The 16315-nt window shown below is 47.2% G+C and overlaps 1 protein-coding gene across 5 annotated transcripts in view; it reads left to right on the top strand.

Moving 5' to 3' along the window:
- The window catches only part of IL1R1 (interleukin 1 receptor type 1), a 49216-nt gene extending 33353 nt beyond the window's left edge, over window positions 1-15863 (top strand). For all 5 annotated transcript variants that reach the window (XM_050922121.1, XM_050922139.1, XM_050922113.1 and 2 more), the window contains 4 exons: window positions 6920-7065; window positions 10586-10729; window positions 11769-11933; window positions 15161-15863. In XM_050922121.1, coding sequence (XP_050778078.1) covers window positions 6920-7065; window positions 10586-10729; window positions 11769-11933; window positions 15161-15558 — 853 coding nt within the window. In that variant the 3' untranslated portion in view covers window positions 15559-15863. The remainder of the gene's footprint in view (window positions 1-6919; window positions 7066-10585; window positions 10730-11768; window positions 11934-15160) is intronic.
- The last annotated feature ends 452 nt before the right edge of the window (window positions 15864-16315 follow it).

Here is a 16315-nt window from a genome sequence, read left to right on the forward strand (position 1 = left end):
GATCCCATGACCCGCCCTCCTTCCCCAATGTGGAATCCTACTCCTCTGGGATTCTGTATTGGTGAAGGCACTGAGGGCCTGCTCCGCACTTTATGGTCTCGGGTGAGGGAGTTGAGAGAATGCTTAGGGGACAGGCCTGGCCCCAGTGGACACAGCTGGTCAAAAGAATCTGATCTTACACGTATGGTGTGCATGAACACCAAGTGTGGAATCCATATGGACAGAACATCTCAAAGACCCATGGCTACTATAAGGTATGTAGCTGTTCTTATGGGATGCCAATACAACTAAATCAGTTTGCAACCTGTCCTCATCTATCTTCTAAATTATAAAACCATAATAGTTTTCAGCTAAATCAGTTTTAACCAAAGCTCAGTTGGTATGGAAAGTAGCTATTTTTTAAAGTGGTCAGCAACAGTATCAGAACTGAAAATATGGAGGCACAGTACCTGACAACAATTCCTACTGAAGTTTAAATGTTCTAATGTGGGCAGTAATTCAACCTGTGTAATGTCATTGTTCTTCTTCGAGTGATTGCTCACATCCATTCCAGTTAGGTGTGCGCGCCGCGTGTGCACATTCGTCGGAAACTTTTTACCCTAGCAACTCCAGTGGGCCGGCAGGTCGCCCCCTGGAGTGGCGCCGCTATGGCGCTCGATATATACCCCTGCCGGCCCACCCGCTCCTCAGTTCCTTCTTACCGCCGTGTCGGTCGTTGGAACTGTGGAGCGCGGCATTGCTGTCCTCCACGTCCCTAGCTCTCCTTGTTACTACCGTTATTACTATAGTTGTTCGTTAGTCGTTAAGTATAGTTAGTTAATTAGTGTAGTGTAAATAGTAATTGTATATAGTTGTTCGCCGGTCTGGGCTGTAGCCCTTCCCGGCACCGGGCTCATGCCTGGTTCGCCGGGCTTTAAGCAGTGTGCGGCCTGTAAAAAGCCTATGCTGACCGGCGACCCTCACGACGCGTGTCTAAAGTGCCTGGGGGAATCGCACAGGTCGGACAAGTGCCGCATTTGCAAGGCTTTTAAGCCAAGAACAAAGAAGGAGAGAGACCAGAGACTCAGGACTCTCCTAATGGAAGTGGCACTTGACCCAGCAGCTTCGCAGGCCATGATCTCGACGCTGGCACCGGATCGCACCGGCACCGGAAAGACTCCCCGGCACCGACCTTCCCCGGCACCGGGTGCAGAAGCGAGACCATCAACGTCTGCTACTCCAGCCCGGCAGACTAGAATGGAGCGCCCGGCATCGACATCGGCCGCGGCACTACCGGCACCGTCGACTCTGGGCCCGGTGGGTCCGTCGAGTCCGGTACCGCCAAGCTCCCCCGTAAGATCTGGGGTTGAGCTATTGATCCCATCCACTCCGGAGACCTTCGCCTCGGCATGGGACCTTATCGCCCTGACTGAGTCTACTCAGCCGCCACCCCCGGTACCTCCGGTGCGGGTAGCATCTAGGGGCAAGCCTATGATGACGGCACCGTCTCGGGACTCGCGCTCGCAATCGAGGTCCCGATGCCACGGTCGCTCGAGATCCCGCCGCCACTCGCAGTCCCGGCACCGCTCCCCTCGGCGGTACCGGTCGCACTCACGGCACCGATCGACCTCCAGACGGTCACGGTCTGACTCCAGCCGTCGATACCGGCACCGTGACTCTAGGAGCCAGTCTCGCCGTCATTCACCGCGCCGGTCGACCTCCCGGCACCGAGCTGGTGGCAGGTCCCGGTCCCGGTCGACCTCCCGGCACCACGTCGGTGGCAGGTCCCGGTCCCGATCCCGGCACTGAAGCAGCGGCCGGTACCGGTCCAGATCCCGGCACCGAGACAGAACCCGGTCCCAATCCCGGCGCCGCTATGACTCCCGGTACCGATCCCCGGCACCGAGAACATCTTCGGTGTCGAACCGCGCAGACTCCTATCAGCCGCGGTCGGCCCCGCCATGGCCTTCTAGACAGCCGTCGGTGTCATCTCAAGCAGACAGCGTGTATGCGCTGGGCACCGACAGGCAGGCAGCATTATTCCAGGACCCTCCTCAACAGGACCAGGGTCCGCAGCAGTGGGGGTTTTGAACTCCCTGGGCGTACCATCAAGCCCAGGGCCCCCAACAGCTTCCTGCCAGGCCTGCAATGGCGGAGCACAGGGTGCCAGAGGCTTCGTTGTCTCGCCCCCCTCCCTCCCCAAATGGAGAGGAAGGATCGAAGCAGCAAGACCCTGTTCTTGCTCCTGAGACAGAGGCGAGAGCTGAGGGGGACCCCCCACTGGACACTTTCTTGCCAGGGGTCTCCTCATCCTCCTCCCCCGACGAAGCAGTGGCTGGCACTTCCTCCAGTAGCCCTCCTCCGCTGGATCTCAGGGCACACCAAGACCTCCTTAGGCGAGTAGCACAGAATCTGAGCTTGCAAGCCGAGGAGGTCTCTGAGATCGAGGACCCCATCGTCACCATCCTCTCATCCGATGCTCCCACCAGGGTCGCCCTACCCTTCATTAGGACGATCCAGGCCAACGCCAATACAATCTGGCAGTCACCGGCCTCCATCCCCCCTACGGCGAGGGGCGTCGAGAGGAAGTACATGGCCCCCTCCAAGGGCTACTAGTACCTCCACGTTCACCCGACACCGTGTTCCCTGGTGGTACAGTCGGTGAACGAGAGGGAGCGCCACGGACAGGAAGCCCCAGCCCCTAAATCCAAGGAGGCCAGGCATATGGACCTCCTCGGCCGCAAGGTCTATTCGGCTGGGGCCCTTCAGCTCAGGGTTTCAAATCAGCAAGCCCTCCTGAGCAGATATGCTTTTAACTCATGGGTGGCAGCAGACAAATTCAAAGAGCTGCTGCCACAGGAGGCCCGTCAAGAATTTGCGGCCATTCTGGACGAGGGCAAGAAGGTTGCACGAACCTCGTTGCAGGCCTCTTTGGATGCTGCAGACTCGGCTGCCCGCACCCTCGCCTCGGGGGTAACGATGCGCCGCATCTCCTGGCTTCAGGTCTCTGGCCTTCCACCGGAGCTCCAATACACCATACAGGACCTCCCATTCGAAGGCCAGGGCCTGTTTTCAGAAAAGACAGACCCCAGACTCAAAAGTCTTAAAGACAATCGGGTCATTATGCGCTCCCTCGGGATGCACACGCCAGGAACGCAGCGCAGACCCTTCCGGCCACAGCAGCAACAGCAGCGTAGGCCATACCCCCAGTTCCGCCAACGGCAGGACCTTAATAGGCGCCGCGGCAGGAATGGAAGGCGTAGGCATTCAGGGAACCAAGGGGGGCAGAATCAAAGCTCCTCTAAGCCCCCGCCTGGGCCCAAACCTTCGTTTTGAAGGTGCGCCTGAGGGCGCAGTAACAGTTTTCCCCACAGATCCTTCCCCACCGTTTTCCAACCGCCTTTCGTTTTTCCTCCCAGCGTGGACCCAAATAACATTGGACCGCTGGGTCTTACGCACGGTGCAGACGGGATACCGCCTGCAGTTTATATCATTTCCTCCTTCCCGCCCCCCCTTCCTCGTCCCTCTTCAGGGACCCCTCTCACGAGCAATTCCTTCGGCAGGAGGTACAGACGCTCCTCAGCAAAGGAGCTATAGAGGCTGTTCCGGAAAACGAGAAAGGCAAGGGGTTTTATTCCCGCTACTTTCTGATCCCCAAGGCCAAGGGAGGCCTCAGGCCTATCCTCGACCTGCGAGAGCTCAACAAATACCTAGTGAAGTTGAAGTTCCGCATGGTATCCTTGGGGACCATTATCCCATCCCTGGATCCGGGAGACTGGTACGCCGCCCTTGACATGCAGGACGCTTATTTTCACATTGCCATTTGGCCACACCACAGACGTTTCCTTCGATTCGTGGTGGGCCGCCTTCACTACCAATTTGCAGTCCTCCCATTTGGCCTTTCTACGGCTCCGAGGGTATTCACAAAATGCATGGCCGTCGTTGTGGCACATCTTCGGCGCAGTCGTATCCACGTGTTCCCTTACCTAGACGATTGGTTAATTCGGGGCACGTCGGAGCTACAGGTTTGCAGCCACCTCCGCAGGATCACCGGCCTGTTTGCTACCTTGGGCGTCATGATCAACATAGACAAGTCCACCCTGCTCCCCACGCAGAGGGTGGAGTTCATCGGGGCCGTCCTGGACTCCACAGTGGCCAGGGCTCTTCTGCCGTTACTAAGGTTCCAGGCATTGTCGGCGATCGTTCAGCGATTGCGGGCAGCCCCCTTAACATCAATACGGACATGTCTAACCCTGTTAGGCCACATGGCAGCATGCACATTTGTGACCGGGTACGCTCGGCTCCGCATGAGGCCCCTCCAGTCGTGGCTCATCGCACATTACCGGCCGGCAAGACAACCACTAGACATGCTGATCACAATTCCCCAAGGGGTGTTGGATTCTCTCAGCTGGTGGCTAGACCAGTCCGTAGTGTGTGCGGGGCTCCCATTCCACCCACCCCAGCCCTCGGTGACCCTAACGACGGATGCCTCAGATCTTGGCTGGAGGGCCCACCTGGGATCCCTGAGAACACAGGGCCTGTGGTCCCCACAGGAGGTGAAGCTGCACATCAACATGCGGGAGTTGAGAGCGGTCCGCCTTGCTTGTCAAACGTTCTGTCACCAGCTTCGGGGTCGTTGTGTCGCGGTGTTTACCGACAACACGACGACCATGTACTATATCAACAAGCAGGGCGGCACCAGATCCTCTCCCCTATGTCACGAGGCGATGCAACTCTGGGACTTTTGCGTAGCCCACTCCATTCACCTCACGGCTTCCTTTCTCCCCGGAGTACGGAACACGCTGGCGGACCGCCTGAGCAGATCCTTCCTGTCACACGAGTGGTCCCTTCGCCCGGACATCGCCCTCTCGATCTTCCAGAGGTGGGGTTATCCCAGTGTGGACTTCTTCGCGTCCGGGGGGAACAGGAAGTGCCAGGCGTTCTGCTCTTTTCAGGGCAGCGAACCAGAGTCTATAGCGGATGCCTTCCTTATTCCGCGGACGACCCACTTGTACTACACGTTTCCCCCGTTCCCGCTGGTCCACAGGGTCCTTCTGAAGGTGCGCAGGGACAGGGCTCTCGTGATCATGGTAGCCCCGGCGTGGCCCAGGCAACATTGGTACCCCATGTTGCTGGACCTGGCCGTAGCCGACCCAGTTCCCCTGCCCCTTCACCCGGACCTGATCACCCAGGAACATGGGACTCTCTGTCACCCGGACCTGCAGTCGCTGCACCTAGCGGCTTGGTTCCTGCGTGGCTGACCAGTTCTGAACTGCGCTGCTCCACCCCAGTACGGGAGGTACTCTTGGGCAGCAGGAAGCCTTCCACTAGAGCGACATACTCGGCCAAGTGGAAGCGTTTCTCCTGTTGGTGCGTGGAGAAAGGTCTCCGCCCGATGGAAGTTTCGGTGGCCAATATTTTAGACTATATTTGGTCCCTCAAACAACAGGGCCTGGCGATATCGTCCTTGCGGGTCCACCTGGCAGCTATCTCCACCTTTCACCCGGGTGGGGATGGCCGCTCCGTTTTTTCTCACCCGACGGTGACTAGATTCCTGAAGGGGCTGGAACGTTTGTACCCTAACGTCCGACTCCCTGCTCGAACCTGGGATCTTAACCTGGTGTTGTCTCGGCTCATGGGGGCCCCCCTTCGAGCTGTTAGCTACTTGCTCCCTACTCTATCTCTCTTGGAAGACTGCCTTTCTAGTAGCTATCACCTCAGCTAGACGGGTGTCGGAACTCCGGGCTCTCATGGTAGACCCCCCGTATACAGTCTTCCATAAAGATAAGGTGCAGCTGAGGCCACACCCTGCCTTTCTCCCCAAGGTGGTCTCAGCCTTCCACATCAACCAAGAGATATTCCTCCCGGTTTTTTTCCCGAAATCTCACTCTTCAGGCAGGGAGCAACAGCTCCACTCGCTTGATGTCCGTAGGGCTCTCGCGTTCTATGTGGAGAGGACCAAACCGTTCCACAAATCCCCCCAGCTTTTCGTGGCAGTAGCGGACCGCATGAAAGGCTTCCCATTTCCTCGCAGAGGTTATCCTCGTGGGTAATGTCCTGTATCAGGACCTGCTATGTCTTGGCCCACGTCCCTACGGGCCGTGTGACTGCGCATTCTACCAGGGCGCAGGCGTCGTCGCTGGCTTTCCTCGCCCGTGTGCCCATCCAGGAAATCTGTCGGGCAGCGACCTGGTCATCGGTCCATACCTTTGCTTCCCACTACGCCCTGGTCCAGCAGTCAAGAGAGGATGCGGCCTTCGGATCTGCAGTGCTCCGTGCCGCTACTTCTCACTCCGACCCCACCGCCTAGGTATGGCTTGGGATTCACCTAACTGGAATGGATGTGAGCAATCACTCGAAGAAGAAAAGACGGTTACTCACCTTTGTAACTGTTGTTCTTCGAGATGTGTTGCTCACATCCATTCCACACCCTCCCTCCTTCCCCACTGTCGGAGTAGCCGGCAAGAAGGAACTGAGGAGCAGGTGGGCCGGCAGGGGTATATATCGAGCGCCATAGCGGCGCCACTCCAGGGGGCGACCTGCCGGCCCACTGGAGTTGCTAGGGTAAAAAGTTTCCGACGAACGTGCACGCGCGGCGCGCACACCTAACTGGAATGGATGTGAGCAACACATCTCGAAGAACAACAGTTACAAAGGTGAGTAACCGTCTTTTCCATCTGTGTAGTTTCAAACCCTTGGCTCTGGTACTTCATTCTCCTGATACTAAGCTTTGTACTATAAAGTCCTGACTCTCAGTATCAGTGTTTGCTCACAAGTGACCTGACCTCTACTTGCTTAATACATTTTTGAGGGTAAAAGTTAACTTTCTTGTATTTGCAGTTAAGTCTACCTAGTCCATATTGAAATTCTAATATATAATAATTTCTCTATCTGCTGATGTGTTGTGTTGTGGTTTTTGTTTGTTTTTTTGTGGTGATAGAAAACCTTCCCAGGGAGGTGGTTTTATAATTGGAGCAAGATTCAACATTTCAAAAGTGAAAAGTAAGGATTATTCTCACAAGTTTTTCTGTCGTGTTTTGCATCCCTATGGCGAAGCTGTAGCATACGTTGTACTAAAACGCCCAGGTAAGATATTAAATAAGTTTATAACTACAATTCTAACCTAATCATGTAATGAGAAATTAAGGAAAAGGAAACAGTTTAATAAAGATTCAGCTAGTATCAACCATAATTGGCTATAACTGTGTAAAACAGCTCTGTATTAAACAGAACATGACTGGGATGTTACAATTGTATATGTATGTTTAACTTAAGTATTCTACATTCGTTCTATTACCAAATTTAAATAAACTATCAGTTTTAATGAACTTTGGACTCTATATTTCAATTCAACAGACTTTCAGAAAATACCAATGAAATACTTTTCATTAAAAAAAATAATAAATTAAAACAAACTTATCATTAGCTTATGCCACACATGGTAGATAACTACTACACGTTAGCACTCTTGCTGTCTTTCTTCCTCTTAAGTTGTAGCTGCCCTTGTTGAATTTAACCCTGAATTCTTATGTTTGTTAAAACATATTCCCCCTCTTCCTCCTGAATAGCTTCTTTCAAATTCACCTTTTTCCCCTTTAAAACAGTATTTTCTCAGTTAATTATTTTCTTTTATACACCATGTTGTCTTATTGCAATAATGCTTCTGTTCACCTTGTTGTTAACTGAAAGCTGAAGAACCAGAAAGGAGCATTTGGGCACAAATTTTGTGGCTACTGCCTCACTTTTGAAGCAACTCCATGACCCCAGCATCTCTGCTTTTTTTCGTTGAGGTGTGGAGGAGGAGAGGATATATGTAGCAGTGGCTGCTGCTGCTCCTTTGATTCCCTCTATCCTCATCACTCCATAACAGACAGGCAGGAATTCATGCACACGCCACTCCCACATTGTATGCTCTGTTTTTTGCCCCAGAGTGTAGATTTTGCTTTGTTTAATGTGGCATGTGTGAAACATTAAAAAGTCCCTATTGCCAAATTCATTGTGACTCAACACATAACAAGCAGTTTGTGCTGACACATTTAACATTTGGTTCTGGTTTTCAAAGCTGAAAAGCTGAAATGAGTACAAATGTGCATATATGGGAGTTCAGGTAACTTTAATATACGACAGCAAAGTTCAAATTACGTCTCTCAACTTTGTTTAAGCAGAATTTGAGGCCAGTCTGCTTTAAAATAGAATTAATTCTCTAACCTCACTTGAAAAGTAATAAAATATTGAAATCAAAACTACTGCCTGTTGCAAGATGTATCTTGATAATTCAGCCAACGTCTACTACAGGTTTAATAAATAATGGCTTACATTTAAGCCTATTTAACCCAGAGAAACCTGTTTTGGAGGTTGTTTTTATCTTAAGATCTTGTTTACCACACAGAAGTTGTGAGGATTAATTGGTTAATGTTTGGAAGACAGGTGCTATGTAATCTCAAAAGGAGAGGCATAAAGAACCAAAGTGCTCTGTCTCTTGCTGGTACATTTCTCATAAACCCTTTTTGTCGAGGTGACTGCAGTGACAACCAGTAGCTTAGTCTAGTGGTTCTCAACCTTTCCAGACTACTGTACCCCTTTCAGAAGTCTGATTTGTCTTGTGTACCCAAGTCTCTTAAAAACTACTTGCTTACAAAATCAGGCATAGAAATACACAGGTGTCATAGCACCTGAAAAATTGCTTATACTTTCTCATTTTTACCATATAATTATAAAATAAATCATGATTGCCAGGTTGAGGCACACTGATGTAGTATATAGAGCAATATCAACAAGTCATTGTATAAAATTTTAATTTGTATTGACTTCACTGGTGTTTTTCATGTAGCCTGTTGTAAAAGTAGACAATATCTAGATGAGCTGATGTATTCCGTGGAAGATCTCTGCCTACCCTTGGTTGAGAACCACTGGCTAAGTGTGCCATAAATGAGAGTGGAAGAGGGAACTGGAGTTTATAAATGTATAGCAGAGTGGGGAGGCCTATAAGACTTAAAAACACTACTTTAAAGCAAACCCCAAAGCAGTTTTTGAGTACAAAAGGCAAACTTGCATTCCACAATGGATGTAAGTTCATTCAAGAGAATGGAGCCTACAGAGATATTGCATCTCTTTGGGACTTTTTCTGACTGTGGATCATAATCCTCCATTAATGTAACCACCGAACACAGACTGCACTAAAGTGAGACAATACAATCCTCCTACAAGATAGTTCATACTACAAAATTACACCTCTACCCCGATATAACGCTGTCCTCGGGAGCCAAAAAATCTTACTGCGTTATAGGTGAGACCGCATTATATCGAACTTTGTTTTGATCCGTCGGATTGTTCAGCCCTGCCCCCCCCGGAGCGCTGCTTTACCGCGTTATATACGAATTCGTTATATCGGGTCACGTTATATCGGGGTAGAGGTGTACTACTTGTGGCTGGTCTCATTCTGTTAATATCCCAAACTATTAAAGTTTGGGTGCCTAAAGTTGTGCTCTTAAAACCATATGTAGTCACTTAAATGGGCTATTTTCTGCAGTGCTGAGTGCTAACTCCCACTCCAGTAATTGGGAATTTTCTGTTTGTTGCTGCTTATACAGCATTAGCACTTAGAAACCTCTATCAGCTTGGTCACCCACTGTGCTAGACACAGAACAGTCATTTAGTAAATGACCATTCCTGCTCCAGTTCCAGAGAGCATATGGTGTAACAAGAGAACACATTTATGTGTTCACTTTTCTTTGTCTTCTTGTGGGATTGTCTTACTACTCACTTTTTTCTGCAAGCATGTGCCACTTTTTAACAGGGCTTCTCTACACAAAGATTTAGTTCATGGCAAGTTAAGCTGTAAATCTGCTTCTCAGTAGTCTAGTGGTTTGAGCATTGGCCTGCTAAACCCAGGGTTGTGAGTTCAATCCTTGAGGGGGCCACTTAGGGATCTGGGGCAAAAATCAGTACTTGGTCCTGCAAGTGAAGGCAGGGGGCTGGACTCAATGACCTTTCGAGGTCCCTTCCCCTTCTAGGAGATAGGTATATCTCCAATTATTATTAAATTTTATATTAGCGTGCCATGGATTAACTGACAAGATTCACTCTCCTGATGCACATTCACAGTTGATTATAGGGGCATTGAGCTAGTTCTACTTCAAAGAGAATTACACAGTTAATCTGCAATGGGCTACTATGGGGTAGATTCACACTCCAGCTTGCTGCGAATTGAATATTTGTGTTGACAAGTCCTAAATCAAACTTGTATGAGAATTCTGAGTTAGTTGTCTTGTCAGAATAAACATCAGCATTTCTTTTCTGATTAGAGAATACAGTTTCTTTGCATTTGTGCGGTAAGATTTTTGACTTTAAGATGGCCTCTGTTGAGACAGGACGGCATGCATTCTGGTTTACTAGCAGGCTGGCCAATAACAGTTTTATGTTGAAACCTTACAGGAAGAATCTTTAGTCTATTTTCTTGTTTGCTGATTGCATGATTTGAATCCTTAAACAAGTAGCTGGCTTTAAGAGACCAAATCGTTGGATTGTAGAAAATATTTTGAATGTTTCTTGTTTGACACATGCTACAGTTCCAATGTATCTTTTTCCCCCCTCTTTGCTAATACAGCTCCAAACATTCAGGGCTACTTGATTGGAGGACTTGTTTCACTGGTATTTATAATAGTTGCTGCTGTGTTTGTCTACAAGCTACTCAAGATTGACATTGTGCTTTGGTATCGGAACTCCTGCCATCCTTTTCTGAGTAAAAAAGGTATGTGTTTTCTTCAGAAAAAAGTTTACAGAATTTAAAGTCTAATTCGGAATGCATTCAGGAAATGATCCTGGAGTGAGAGTGATTCCATTTGGAGTTTCCGCCAGAGTGGGTACCCTTACATTTTTGAGATGTATGATGAAAACTATTAGCATATTTTCTGATTTAGCTTATGTAAAGTGCTTCAGATTTCTAAAATGGCAGTGATTGGCTTGTATATTTGATAGCCGTGTACTGACTGGTTGATGTACTGTATTGCTGTAAATGTAAGCTTAAAATGGCTTACTGAAGTATTCTCCACTTGTAACATGTACTCAAGCAATAGCACTACCTTCCCTTTAATTACTGTTTGGAAGAGTACTAATAAATCATTTGAAAGTGCATTTTTGGAAAAGAGCGCATAGAAAAATCCTAAGCATCTACCTGTTTTTTAAAGACCATTTCTCTCAAATCCTATTTTGGTCTGATATTCGGCTCTCTCTTATGTTCCTGGAATTTGCATTAGCAGTGGGAATCCCATACGCAAGAGAGCAGAATACTGAAATTTAGATCAATCATGAGTAGATGTACCACGAAAGAAGTAAAATGTATTTAATAACTGCATTGAGGTAATTACTGGAGTTGTATAAAGTTTATTAAATCAGCCCTTACTGGAAATTTTGTTCCAGATAAATCATAACACTCCTGATCGTTCTGAATGTTGCCTTTTTATATCTTAACATCATAAGCAGTAAATGCTAGTTATGAGTAACTTGAAATTTAAATAATATGGTGTACTTGAAACAGATAATCTGGTGATGTTGCTTTTTTTTTTATTTAGTGTAGAGCAAAGACTGTTCAAAGGTGATCAGTTTTACACCTTTCCATATTAAAATTTAAAGGTCTACGTGTAAAAATATTACTTCCATAAGTATAATTACACCACAATAACTTTAATTACAGGATTCTTGCCCATGGCAGTGTTGTGTGGGGAAAACTATAGTTTACTTTTTTATTAAATATGCTTTTTGGTCTTAATCATTTTGCTCACTTTGCTTAGTTTCAGATGGGAAGATCTATGATGCATATGTGCTGTATCCAAAAAACAGAGTAAGCTGCCTCTATTCACCAGATATCTTTGCGCTAAAGATATTACCTGAGGTCTTAGAGAGACAGTGTGGATACAATCTCTTTATATTTGGAAGGGATGATTTACCAGGACAAGGTAAGATTTTTTTTTTTTTTTAAATTGGAATTTCTATATTTTCTCTCACCAGTCTCGAAGGTAAGCTGCAATGATCCTCGAAATAGAGATAAACAAACTTGTGTGGCCCAGGCATCCTAGTTAGCCTAGGCCAGGAGGCGTCAACCTTTGTCACGCAGCTCTCCAGGGTAAGCACCCTGGTGGGCCAGCCCGGTTTGTTTACCTGCTGCGTCCGAAGGTTCGGCCAATCGCTGCTCCCACTGGCTGCGGTTCCCTGTCCCAGGCCAAGGGGGGCAGTGGGAAGCGGCGGCCAGCACATCTCTTGGCCAGCACTGCTTCCCGCAGTCCCGATTGGCTTGGTACTGTAAACCGCGGCCAGAGGGAGTGGCGATCAGCCGAACCTGCAGACATGGCAGGTAAACAAACCAGCCTGGCCCGCCAGGATTCTTACCCTGGTGATCCGCATGCCAAAGGTTGACAACTCCTTGTGTAGGCAGTCTCTTATCCCTATTCCTCCCTCCTGTGTAATCCCACGGAAGTACTGTTCCTGGGGCTCCCGTAAAGCCTTGTCTGCCTCACAGCTTTTCCTCCAATCAGCTCCTAGTTCTTCCTTTTGATATGTAGGTAGCTTAAGCAGCTGGGACTGGTGTGCTGATCAGAGGGAGAGGACTGGCAACAGCCTTCCTTGTCCACATGGTCAGGAACAATGGCAGAGCAGCACTTGTGAAGGGAGGGAAGTGTCATGGCAGTCACTGTAGAGTGTCATTTCACCTCTGGCAAATGTCCCTCTTTACTTTTCCACTCTGACAACTGCCCATGAAAAGCAAATAAAATCTGAATGACTCATCTGGCAATGAAGGGGGAGAGGGCACATAAGTGTGGCAAAATGGTGCAACTTAAAATAAAAATTTATTACAAAGCAACTCTTCTGTGTCCAGTATCAGAAAAGATCAGTAGGAGATGAGAAAATGCATGACTCTCATCCAAATATGAGCAGAACAATATGTTCTCCAAGTGCCTTTAAAAAGGGACATCCTGAAGGAATGTTTCTTTTTGCCATATATTGCTGAAACTAAGATTCTAACATTTGGCTCTGAAATTGAGGAAGGATCTTTCACTGATTGATTTCCTGAGGAGAAGGTGGGGATAACACTCTGAGTTATTTATGTATGGTCTTGTATACCCTTTCAGCTGTACTTATGCACTATAAAATAATCAGTAAAATCGAGCTTAAAAATTGGTCTTTTTTTCCAAATTGTTTAACCAAATAAGTCTCTATTGGAAGTTTATGTCAAACTAACCTATATGTGCTTAGTATTGTAAAAGCAAGCTTTTCCATGTGAACATGTGTAACACCGACAGACCCTGGTTGTTGGTGGGCGGGATCGAAACTGGGACCTCTGGTGCTTTATGCGTGAGCCTCTAATGTAGGAGCTAAAAGCCAAGTGTCTCTTTAATGAGTCTGCTCTACAGTCTTAGTTATCTGTTTCTCTCTCAGTGGTCTTGGTGCCACTAGAGGGGACAGAGCACCATACCCAGGAGGTGTGTGGGTTACACATACTTTTGTCTTAAGATAGAATTTTAGCAGAAGGCATTCATATTTCTAAATAAATTCTTAGTAATGCAGATAACTTATTTTTACTAGAATGAATATTTATATTGCTTGTCCTACACTAGGTCTGTACGGCTAATACCTTGTCTACCCTACAAAGTTAAGTTGATGTAAATTAGGTCACCGTAGAGCCACTGCAGTAATTACAGCAGTGTTTCATGTCCACGCTACCCTCTTTCTGCCAGTGTTGCGCATCCTCAGTGGAAGCGCTTGCACTGACTTAAGTAGGGCAGTGTGGGGGCTGTTTGGCCCCAGCTGAGCGCCTCAGGTGAGGTTGACAGCCAACAGCTGTTGTAAGTAACAGTGTTTACACAGACACTGTGTCACTCTAACTACATCGACCTGAGTGCTATGCCTCTCATGGAGGTGGAGTTATTAGGTCAGTAAAGCCTGCGACTTACATCAGCGGGAGCAACATTGTAGTGTAGACACGTACACAGTCAGGTCTACGTAAGCTGCTGTACGTTAACATAGGCCTGGCCTACACTACAGAGTTCAGTAGTGTAGGCCATTGGCTCTGTAGTGTAGGCCATTGGCTTTTGCTGTCATTTCCTAGAACTTTCTATTCATTAGCAGGCCTTCTCATGGGTGGGGGTCCTCCTGTTTGAAATTTACTTCCTTGAGCAGTCTGCAGGGCACTATTTAAGGCTCAGAGTATTTTTGCTTTAGTTTTCATAGGAATTTGTTTTTGTCCCACACTGATACTTATTCCTGATGGTCTGGTTGCAACATACTTGCACCATACTGTACCAGGGCCAGCTGCCACTTAACTATCCCCTCATGGCCAGCGGGTACCTCTGCAGCGTCCTGCCCTGGTTTTTCTCTTCTTCAGGGCTCCTTCAGCGAACTGCATGCAGTCTCGTTCAATCACAGCCCCTCTTGGGTCTGGGCCTTTTTTATTAAATTATCAAAGTTCTTAGAACATTCACAATACAATCTCTCCCGGCTTAAGCTGGGAACAGCCCCTCTTCCCTCAGGAACTGTGCCTTCCTCAGGGACCGCTGCAGGAGACCCCCCCCAGCTAGGGCCGGCTCCAGGCACCAGCTTATCAAGCAGGTGCTTGGGGCGGCCACTCTGGAGCAGGGCGGCACTTTCGTATTCGGCGGCAATTCAGCGGATGGTTCCTCACTCCCACTCAGAGCGAAGGACCTCCCGCTGAATTGCCACAGATTGTGATCATGGCTTTTTTTTTTTTTTGGCTTGGGGCGGCAAAACCCCTGGAGCCGGCCCTGCCCACAGCTTCCTTCTGCAGGAGCCCCTTCCCTGCAGCTTCCTGATGCCTTTTACTCTAAGATCACTTGATTCAACTCAGGTGTGGCTTGTCCTGTAATTAGGGCTGGCTTAGCCCCAGGCTCTAAAGCACAGGGGCAAGCAAGCCTGTTGCATGTATTAATATACTGTAGAGATTCGGTAGCTTTATCTAAAGATATATATGCATTTAATGTGTGTTTTTTTTTTTTAAACAGTGCAAACTTTTTACAGCGACAGGTGTAATATCAATGAATAATATGGAGTAAGGAAACAAATAAGACATCTTTGTTTCTGAAAACTAAAAAGACAAAAAATGAAAGTAACAAACATTGTATAAGCTTTTGCAGGAGTAAAAAAACCTTTCTCTGCTTTTCTTTGTTTACAGCTGTTGTCAATGTCGCTGATGAAAAAATCAACCAAAGCAGAAGAGTGATAATTGTGTTAGTACCAGAATCATCCTGTTATAATGTGTTAGAAGATACCTGTGAACAGCAACTGGCTGTGTACAATGCTCTTATCCATGATGGAATTAAAGTTATTCTAATTGAACTGGATAAAATAAAGGATTACACAAACATGCCAGAATCTATCAAATATATTAAGCAAAAGCATGGGGCCATCAGATGGAAGGGGGACTTCACAGAGAGATCTAATTCAGCAAGTACAAAATTCTGGAAAAATGTACGATACCAAATGCCACCCAGGCAAACTGTGTCTCCCTCAGAACTACAGTTACTACCAACAGCCTTTAATTCTCCACATTCAGTAATGTTAGAAAGATGACACCGAAATTCAGTTTTAACAGCTGGGAGCAGCTCACTTCAACTTCTTTTTAAATGGTTGCTCATAGGATACCCATATGTGTTATACACTGTCCATCTCATTTGGAGACTTACAGGATTAAAGCCTCCACAACATCATTATCGACAGGTTTGAAAAGCTGATTGAGCATTCATTCCCCTGAGCAGATCAACCGAACATTCTGAAGCATTGTTTCAATATTGCAGTGGCCTGTAACAGGAACTGCAGGACTTCTTCAAGAAATGCATTTTTTTGTAAGGAAAACGAAAAACATTTTTTGCACTTTTTTAAAGACATTTTTTTCTAAATAGAAAAAGGATGAAAATGAAGGAAATAGTGTTGTTATATCCTAACTTTTATATGATGGGTTTAGGTCTGGAAAACTGTAGTTTTGAATGAAACAATTAAAACTCTAGTTCATACATGTGTTGCAATCTATTAATTATAGACTTATTCAATCCACTACAAGAAGAATCCTTTTATTACATCATGTGGTATTGTCCAAGGGGAGAGGTGAGAGGGAGACATAAGACAAGAAGGGAACCTTGTACTGGCTGGTCAAAGAATTTAACTTTTTTTCAGCGTTACTTTCTAGAGCGACTCTTGCAGTAGCTGATTCTGTAAGTCTAGAAACATTTTTATTATAAACCAATGTTTTCAATATTATCTTCAAAAAAATCCTCTTGGGACTGAAGCGTATAATGTTTGGTCTTTGCATTTTTTCATGTTTAAGGAAAAT

The sequence above is a fragment of the Gopherus flavomarginatus genome, chromosome 1, assembly GCF_025201925.1.
Source record: "Gopherus flavomarginatus isolate rGopFla2 chromosome 1, rGopFla2.mat.asm, whole genome shotgun sequence".
Taxonomy (NCBI): Eukaryota; Metazoa; Chordata; order Testudines; family Testudinidae; genus Gopherus; species Gopherus flavomarginatus.